We start from the raw sequence: 10295 nt of genomic DNA, 5'->3' as shown, positions 1-10295 counted from the left end.
CCAAGCCCAAAGGGATATACAAAAGAAGAGAAAGAAAGAGAGAGAGGTACGTTTTTCAGATTATCACAGATTCTCACTGAGAGAGATTACTGACTTGAGCGTCGGAGCACAATCGCAGGTACCCCCACCGACCGACCGAGGCACGCGAGGAAGAAGGAAACTCGAAGGACAAGACAACTAAGACTGAAGCAGACACCTTGTATCGACGTGGATCAACATTACTCAGTCCCCAATATCCATACAGGTACAATATGAATATTAAAAAATCGTGCAGAGTTTTTTTTTTTTTTTTTTTACTCTTGATACCTCTAATGAAAACCAGTAAACATATATAATAATCAAGTTATGTTGTTGTTTAGATAAAAAGGCAAAAGGGATTCAAGTGTATACAAAAGGTGAAGCCAAAATTCCCTTGGCTTGCTGGTTGAAAAATAAAAACACTTGTTATGGTCAAAGAGTTATTCAAATTCCTTTATTCAAGTTCAACATGCAATTTTTAAATGAAAGATAACAAGGGAATAGAAATGAAAAAGATGGATTGATGTAAAATTCTTGAATAAGGGGCTCAATGGTTTGGGCTAGTTGAGTCTAAAACCAAAATTCCAAAAATGGATTTCCTTTTACATCTCAATGTTTTTGTTTTGTACTCCTATAAATATTGCAACTCCTATTTTACCCTTGTTATAGGAAGACTTGTATAATTCAAAATTAGGCTTATGAATTGGAAAGCTACTTTTGCATAATTCATAACTTATTCCAAAATTCTACTTAGGTATCAGCAAAATATAATAAAATAAAATAAAATATTTAATGGATATTCTAATTCTATTATAAAAGGATAAACTATCAGCTCCAGAAAAGTCATAGACCAAATAATACAACTCATAGACATCCTGCATCTACTTTACATATGAGCTAATACATCATATTGATGATGGATATAAAATGGCAAAACTGAAGGTTTTAGGAGAATGATCACCTAAATTAGGAATCAAAAAACATGGTGGCTTCCTTTTGGCAAAGGTCCTTCATTTCCATCCCAACAAGTTGAAACATAACAGATTTTCATCATTCAAAACATATACATCTAACAAAGTTCTATCACTGTTGCATATCATTGATTTTTTTAACAGATTTTCCTTCCCTCTTCATTGATACCTATGCTTTAAGAACAACATGTTGCATATCATTGTTGTTGTTTTGTGTGTACCTGTATGTTAGTTCTACCACATCCAGAGACAAGAACTATCAAAATCTTTCACCCTCACAATATGCTTTAAACCTTTGTTTACAACCTTTTTAGACATAAGTTTTGGACATTGTACCCAATCAGAATAAGAAAAATAGGTTTTAGGTATCTTATGTTTTATCAATGTCCAAACATTTAGTTGTGTCATACAAAAACGTTCTTTTGCATCTACACCATCTTATTTAAAAATAATCATATTCTTATGGTTCCATATCATCCATATAATTCCTATATGCATTCATTTATACACTCTATTTTATTTTTTGTTCAAGTTCATAAAGTGAAATTGTTGAAAGTTTTCAATTAGATGTTCGTCATGTAAAAACATCAATCCTACTCGGTTATCACACATAATCACTAGTCATAATTTGAAATTAGATAATTCATAATAAACTTATAAAATAACTTCTAAATTGTAAATTAATAAGTAACTTTCAAATCCATAAGTTTATAATCACTTACACAATCTAAAAGTTATTTTAAAAGTTTATTCTAGATTACACATCAAAAAGTCATTTTTTTTTAAAAAATGACTTTTGAATTTATAATTTAGAATAGGCTTCTAGATTTGTAAAATTTATAATTACACAATATGAAATTACTCTTTAAAAAAACACTTCTTAATTTTATAATTTGAAAAATTCCTATATCACATAACCCAAAAGAGAGACTAACCGAGATAGTTGATGTCTAAGGTTAATTTTGTCTTTTAAACAATCCTTGGGATACAAAAGGAAACCATAGGGATGAAAAAGAAATACTCTTCCCAAAAACCATTCTCAAACTAATTTAGGAAAATTCTTCTTACACCATATCAATTTCAACTCGCACCCAATCATTAAAAATGACAAAAAAATTCTTGTGAAATGATGAAAATGACCTTAAATGAAAGGAGACTATAGATAAAAATATTCTTTTGAAACTCCTTTTCTGGAATACATTTCCAAATTTGGATTTTCAAAACTCATTTTTAAATTTTTGAAATTCTTTTCCAGAATGCATTTTCAGAGTGTTCTAGAAATTGTTTTTCCATAATACATTTTTGAATTTCAAAAATTCTTTTCAAAAATGTATTTTCAGATTTTTGTATTCTGGATTTCTTTTCCATAATATATTTTTTGCATTTCAGATTTTTTTTTCTGAAACAAAAATTTTCACTTTTGAATTATATTTTTTAATTCTGGATAAATAGAAAATAATTTTGAAAATTTTGAAAAATGATAGGTGCATTGATATGTTGCACGTTGAACTTGGCACCAATTTACCCAAAAAACCCACTTCATATGCTTATATCCATCAGCAAGGAACAGTGGGAAACCAAAACCATAATATTACCAATTAATTCCTCCAGATTCAAACATAAATAAAAGTAGTTAATTCTGTTATTAATTAATATATTTTTAACTAATTTCATTTAACAAAAGAAAGTTTTGTTCTTCATGTTTTCTTCATTGAAACTAGACATCAATAATTAAAAAATCATTAAAAATAAAATCTCAATTAAATAGAAAGATATTCTTGGGCTGGTGTAATTAATCGGAGTGAAAGTAGTTAATTTTTTTATATAATTTAGTCCATCATTTTATATTTTGGTTTTATTTCAATGCAAAAATCTAAACTACAATAAAATGCGTAAGGTTTTAAATTTTGAATGGCAAAATATATAAAAATATGAAAGTAAATAAAAATATGTAATTCTTTTATCATATCATTAGTCCTGTGTATTTATTGTTATTATCTCACATCTCCAATCCACATCACATAAACATGTTAAATTAGCAATCAACTAATAACATTGTTGAAAATATACAAAATTCTGAAAATAATAGCAAAGTATACAATTAACTCAAATTAATTATATTGAATAATATAATTTATTCATGCCACTTGCCCATATATGAACTAATAGCGATAACTCCTTTTATTTATGTCTATCATTGGAATAAGCTGGGGGGCTGGGGTTGGATAGGTGGGTCTGGAAGGCTGGACTCAAAGTTTTACTGTTAACTTAGCTTATATTAAGGTAAGGAGGGTTAGTGATGAGGAGTTCTCTCCGATCTACTGTAGGTTGTGGAGGTGTAAAACCTTGCCTTCTGCTGTATTTTTGGCCTGGAGGGTGTTGGAGAATAGGATTGCGACTAGGGTTAATTTGGTAAGGTGTGGGGTGGTGGTTGAAAACCCTGTATGCTGCTTGTGTGGAAAGGTTGAAGAGTTGTCGAGTCACTTGTTCTCCGTTTGTGACTTTGCTTGGAGGGTCTGGTGTCTTTGCTTTGAGTGGCTTGGAGTGTTGTTCGTAATCCATTTGGATCTTATGCAAAATTTTATCCAATTCAGGTTGAGTCAGGCATCTGATTCTGTTAATGATGTTTGGGGGACAATTTGGGTTGAAATTGTGAGTGAAATTTGGAAGTATAGGAACTCGGTCATCTTTAATGGAGGAGTGACAGATGTATTAGAAGTTTTTGCCTCGACGCAAGTAAAGGTGTAGTCTTGGATTTCTGCAAAGTCCCGCGTAGTTTATTTTTCCTACCCCTGTTGGGTTCTGGATCCTTTGGCTTGTATACGGCTGATTCGGTAAAGTTAGTTAGCGCTTGGTTTGGTTGGTCTTTTGTCCGGCTGTTCTGAGTGTCAAATTAGGTGTTGGATTCTATGTGTTCTTATAAAAGAGTTTGATCACCCTTAAAGTGGTTCCCATTTATTTATTTTTTATTGCTGATAAAAAAAAGTCATTGGAATAAGCTTCACATTCAGAAATTTTCAATCAGTATAAGAACATAAGCAAAAACTAAAACTTAAAATATTTGTAATTTTTATTGTAGCCATGAATAAAGATTATTATAAAAGAATGTATATATCCAAAAGAAGGGTACATGATATCTTGATATGTACGAAAAATGTTAAATAATTCTTTGCTGATAGCAAAGTTTGAGTTGGGCCAAAACCCTGCAGTTTTGTTGTGAATCCAGGCTAAAAACCTGATCAGATCAAAGAACCAAAAATACTTGTTTATAATTAATACAATAATTTATTTGGTTCATAGTTTAAACCTCTTGTGAATTATTAAATTATTTATTAAAATGATAAGTACGAAAATGAAGTTATCTATACACATCAAGTTGTACGAAGGAATCTTAAAAATGGAAAACGATTTCCATTTTCTCTGCTAATGTTTTATTTTTGTGTGTGAAAATTCTGACCCTCTTATTGCTCCAGGAGTCACCTTACGTTGGACATTCCAGCTAGCTTCAACTTGCATTCTAAGGTTTCATGTCTCTGTCACGTGCATCAAATCTTCTCTCTCACCTTTCCTTGTCCCTTAAGGTCAAGAAGAACCTAATAAACTATATATATATAATTCAGCAGCAACATTTTCCAACAGTTACCCTCTCATACACACACCATGGGAGCTACGTGCCTAGTTTAATACCTATATATACACATATATATCACTTTAATTATGATGTCAGCATCATTCATGCATGCATGCATGCAACTATTCTCACATATAACACATAAAGCTTTATATATATATATAGCAGCACAGAAAATCATTTGAACCGTCTTTTGTGTTTGTATAATCTTTGTATAATCTAAGATGTTCACAAAATGAGACACTTTAGGTTTGTTCCAACCCTTATACACAGACATTTCAAAATTATCTTAACCTTTATACAAACAAGTCAAAATGAATTAGTAACACCTAACCTACAACTATACTAGAGACTCTACTACAATCTCTACATATCATCAACCAATTCTCAAATACAAGTTACGACAAACAGAAAACAATATCTACCCTATAAGATCCGTGATAACCAATTTTTAGTCAAATCAATACACACAAAACATCTTTTGTTACATTCAGAAGTCCTCAAACAAATTCACAAAAGCATTATAATTAATACAAATAATTAAAGGTTAAGCAATTCGACTATAGCATTATCTTCTTTCTTCTTTTCTGATTTTGTGAGGGCATAGGCACGAAAATATGCTGCATATAAGCAATATTACTTATATTTTTGTTAATTTCTTTTGTTGATTTCTTTGTTTTTCTTAATATGGTTTGTATTTTACATTAGTTGTTCTCTTCATTGTGCTTTTTTTTGTCTTTACTCGTAATAAAATTAAAATGATAAAGTTATATATATTGAAGTTATTATGATAATGGTCCTGTCTAGAAAACAAACATAGTACCTTAAAATGTTTTACATAGTGTATATTATTAGTATGATAATGTATAAGGTAAAGAAAAAAGTCTATACAATATTATTATATAATCTTCTTAATTGCTAAAGGCTTCCACCATTTGAAAAGGAATAGCAACACTTCTAATATTCTTTCTTTTTTTAAATATTGTTTCATTCCTAAACTAGAAAAGAGATTCTCCAAGTGAGAAATAAAACTTACCAAAATTTATCACTATCTTATATCTCAACCTTTTTATATTTGAAAACTATATATTGGTGTTCTTTACTGAAGCATTGCATACCAAGTTATTAATATACATGAATTGTATATATAGTAGCTGCTTTAAATCATAAGAGAGTGAACTAAATTAAATAACCAACTAGCCTACAAATTGCAACTTCAATTAAGTTTAATTTTCAGTGAATTTTATCCTTTTCTGTTTCTTGGTATGTACACAAAAGAACTATATAGACTGAAAACAGCACCAAGTGCATGGCAAGCGCCTCATGTTTCATAAAGAAAACAAAAACACTAAGAAAACAAAAAAAAAGGTACAAGAAGAACACAGGACTTGTTTCTCTACTTGAAAAAGAAAGAAATTGACAGAAAAATTATCTGTAAAGGTATTTGGCAGCAGCAGCTGCAGCAACTAAGCACAGGAACTGAAAGATAGTGTATGTGATCTGAGAAGATAAGATTATTAGCCATTTAGTTCTCCACAATCTTTGGACCACTGTACATTTTTCCTTTTACTTCCAAGTCTTCAAGTTCCTCCCTCTCTTGTAGCCATTCATAAGCACTCTTTTCCTCTTCTGGTATGGATAATCCATCCACTGGAAATTGAAATAATGTGCATCCATAATTGTTAATAGAAATAATTAAACTACAATAAAAAGTAGCAACAATATTTGGTTTTAGTGTATGTTATGCACAGATCTGTAAAATCATGGTTGGTATAACTTTTAAAGTAGTTATTAGAAAAAAGTTAACAAACTAATCTTATATGATATTTTGTGTTTGGATGACAATGAATATCCTGATTTTTCTTGAAAGAAGGTATATATAACAGTGCATGCATGCCTGCATTAGTGGCAAGATACCTGAAAAGTTGGAAAATGGAAAATTGTGGTAGTATGTGCAGTGTCTGCCTTCACTATCAGAATATGGAGGACCAAGAACATCTAGAAATGCACATGCTGTCACTGCTGTGAAACAGTGCATGTTGCCCCCATCTTCTGGATAAAGGATGGAGGGGTTGCAAGGAGCAGTGAAATCAGCATCAACCTTGATTTTGGCTAGCCTCATCTCAGGAGCTTGGTCTGCAGAATTAGAATATAAAGATTAGTTGCCTTTTTGTTAGAGAAGGTGTGCTTATAATTACAAATTAGTAAAAAATTACTATGAAAGAGCAACTGGTGCTACTTTACCAATTCCCCTTTCATGCTAAAAGTGTCCTCTCACATTTTCCATAGAGAGGAGGGAATATATTTGTTAACAAACTCCTTTATTATTAAGTAAAATTTATGTGGGGCCCTCTGAATCATGTGGATCCCACTCTATTTTCAATGAGACTAATGAAAAGGCATGTAAAAAAGTATGTCATTGGCATTTCTCTTTCAGCAGGAAAGAAACTTGGGAGATATATTGACCAAATACAAAAAATCAACTGAGAAGATATATTCACCAAGCATCTTGAACTCAGACACCGTAAAAGTAAACAAAGACATGACCATACATAGTATCCATGAACTATAGCAATCAATCTTTCATCACCAAAATATTCACATCACATCATTCTGAGATGAAAAGTACACGATGATTTTTGACTATTGGAAAGATTTGTGTGGTATTTGAGAGTTCTATTGGGGTTACTTAAGGAAGTTTCTAACTCACACACCATAGGATTATTAAAGATAATTCTAGTTGGCAACAAAACCCCTTCTAGGTACATTTCTCCATTACAAAAACAAATTCTTAAACCAGACAGCATGTTCAACACAGAAGGGCATGTACCAAATGTTATCTTAAAGCATCATTATAAGTTTATGCTTGGATAATCGTTTTGAATGTACATTTGGATTCTGAAAGTACTTTTAAAGAAAGATATTCTTTGCATCTTTTGTTCTAAAAGCATTTTCTTGAAAGACGTGTAACAGTTATGGAAACATGTTCTAAGCACAGTGAAAAAGTACATGGATATGCTACAAAAACAGGAAAATGCTCACTTTCTGGGGGATTGATGATTTTAGGAGATTCAGGAGGCATGTCAACTACCCAATCATATGACTTGATGTGCATAGTGCCAAAAAGTAGCTTACTGAAAACCGTCATTCCAGGATGATTGTGAAGAGGGATAACCCCAGAAGGTGGCAAACAAAATATTCCCATCTGAACAAAAGACACAACAAAACAAGGTCACCATCAACACCAAAACAGCACTCACTCTCATACCAAGAAATCAGTTTCAGGTTTAGCATGTGCAAATACCGAGAACTTTTCACACTCATAAATATGCAGGTACTGGATTTTTGGCACTCTCTGAGAGGCACTAGTCCTGAAATACGGCATATCAGGTCTCAAACCAACGTCTTCTGGCCTTATTCCATCTGCACAAAGAGAGACCACAGGAGTTGCATTGCATGTTTTTCATGACACATATATAATTAAACTCAAAGAAAAAAAACAAGAACAGTTAAAAACAATTGGTTCATAATTCTTGACATCACTGTACAGCTACCTGTGGTCCAGGCAACTGATTAAGCAAGTTAGTGGTTTCAAAGGAACATATATACAACAAAAGTTCACTATGTGCATTAATTATGGTTCAGACATGTAAAACTAACTATGAGTAGCATTCCTATGTTTAACAACTCCCACTGAACAATGAGAGTGTTGTGATAGGCCTCCAAAACAGAATAATTTTTATTTTCCCTCTTTGGCAATCATCATCACACAAAAAAATTGCTACAAGCATTCAACTTGTTAGCAAATCCACTGATTGGTTGTCTTGTCTCCCACCTAATAATAGGATTTCAAGTCTTGGATCACCATTAATCTAGCTAATTTTATCACCTAAATAGCCCCAAAATAATGATATAGAGAATCAAAATTATCCACATGAGAAAATGAGGGAGGAGAGAGAAGAAAGGGATTTCACTATGTTTGATGTCATTCATATTAGAATTAAACACGTAGTTGACATCACACTGTGAAATTGGTTCAATGTCAATATATATCCGTGGGGGCACACCAGGCACATGATAACAAGCATTTTTTATTTGATAGCCAATGCAGAAACCTCGGAACATATATGCAAGACACATGCATGCACGTTAAGACACAGAATTAGAATATAAAAGAGGCAGAAACCCCACACAAGTTTGGTGCAAGATATTGAAGCAATTGCCAAAAGCATACACATCAAAATTCACATTATTTTATTGTATTGGGACATTAAATAGACATACTAAATAAATAAAATACACCCACCCTCCCTCCAACAATACAAACTCCATGACCAAACTAAATTATTACAATTCCAATAAGAAGAGAAAAATCCAACATATTTCCCCATACCACATTAGAATTGAGATTACATTTTGCAACAAGATGAAAAACACACAAATTGAAACATTTTCATTCCAGATCAAAATTTTGACACCCAGATGAGAGGGAAAGCAACCAATAACAAGCAACAACACATGCCACAATCATAAATCAAAAGAAGAAAGAAAAAGAGAAAAACAACAACATGGTATAGTACCTAGAACAGACCGCAACTTTTCAATGTCCCGAAGGGGAGGAACAAAGCCTGTCCCCCCAGAGGCAAAGACAACCTTGCAAGTCTCGAACAGCATCTGAACCGGCGGCTTCTTCCTCTCCCGCCGCCGGTTCCGCCGTGAGTTGCTGCTGGCAATGGTTTCCCTCGAAATTCCACAAAATTCTCTTCCTTTTCTCTCAGTTAAGGCCTTCTCAATCCCCATCCAAAACCACCACCACCAAAAAAGGTCTCAACTTTCCCCCACCAACTCAATAATGCAATGCCAAAACACCCCCAAAGCCTCAAATTCACCAAATGGGCACCCCAAAAGCCTCTCCAATATGTAAAACAAAGACACCCCAGAAGAAGAAACAGAGCAAAAACAGGGGAAAAGGGTAGAGTGATATGTGACAAGTTAAAAAAAAATTAATAATGAGCTACAAGGGTAGAGTTTCTCTAACTGTGTACATGTGCAACTATTTTCTTTGTACTTTTTTTTTCACAGTTGATGTTGTTGGTAGTGTGTTGTGTTGGTGTGAGGGGTAAAAGGTTTATATGATCCTAGTAATAACAACAACAATAATAATTGGTGTGAAAACTTTACAAATTGGCATGAAAAATTGTGCTGGTGAAGCAGAGGTGGGTAAGGAATGTGGATTGATATTGATATAAAAGAGGTAGAAGAAGTGGTGGCAGGGTTAGTTGAGAGAGAAAAACAGTTGATTTTTGGAAGCAAAATCAGAAAACCAGGGGCCATGTTTGCCATTCCAGTGGGCTGTTTCAACAGCGGGTTCTTTTTTATATATATAATTTATTATATACCATCATTTAATATCTTATATTAATGTTGGTAGTATCATATCAATATCTGCATAATCTATAGTATATAGTATATAGTATATACTCCTTCTCTTTCTTTCTTTTTTTTTTCTTTATTACACACTGTATTCTATATTTCATGATCCTTCTCTATGTATAGTTTCAATTTTTTTTTCATCAGTTATAGTAACTGTAATATAAGTTTTTTCTATATATTATTTTTTTAATAATGCCTTATCTTTATTTTTACCCAGTCAGAAAATTAATTAACTAATATAT

General features: G+C 32.3%; 1 protein-coding gene across 1 annotated transcript; it reads right to left on the bottom strand.

Annotated features, from left to right (window-relative positions):
- Window positions 1-5905: 5905 nt before the first annotated feature.
- On the bottom strand, window positions 5906-9985 carry LOC137836880 (plant cysteine oxidase 2). Its single transcript, XM_068645657.2, has 5 exons — window positions 9201-9985; window positions 7925-8043; window positions 7663-7825; window positions 6538-6756; window positions 5906-6270 (listed from the first exon to the last, which is right to left on the bottom strand). The coding sequence occupies exons 1-5, from the start codon at window positions 9418-9420 to the stop codon at window positions 6146-6148; spliced, it is 846 nt and encodes a 281-aa protein (XP_068501758.1). The 5' UTR covers window positions 9421-9985; the 3' UTR covers window positions 5906-6145.
- Between the last annotated feature and the right edge of the window lie 310 nt (window positions 9986-10295).

This window comes from Phaseolus vulgaris, chromosome 4 (assembly GCF_051622355.1).
Source record: "Phaseolus vulgaris cultivar YP4 chromosome 4, ASM5162235v1, whole genome shotgun sequence".
NCBI classification, from domain to species: domain Eukaryota; kingdom Viridiplantae; phylum Streptophyta; class Magnoliopsida; order Fabales; family Fabaceae; genus Phaseolus; species Phaseolus vulgaris.
The sequence above is the reverse complement of the archived record's forward strand: the minus strand, read 5'-3'. Positions and strand labels throughout refer to the sequence as shown.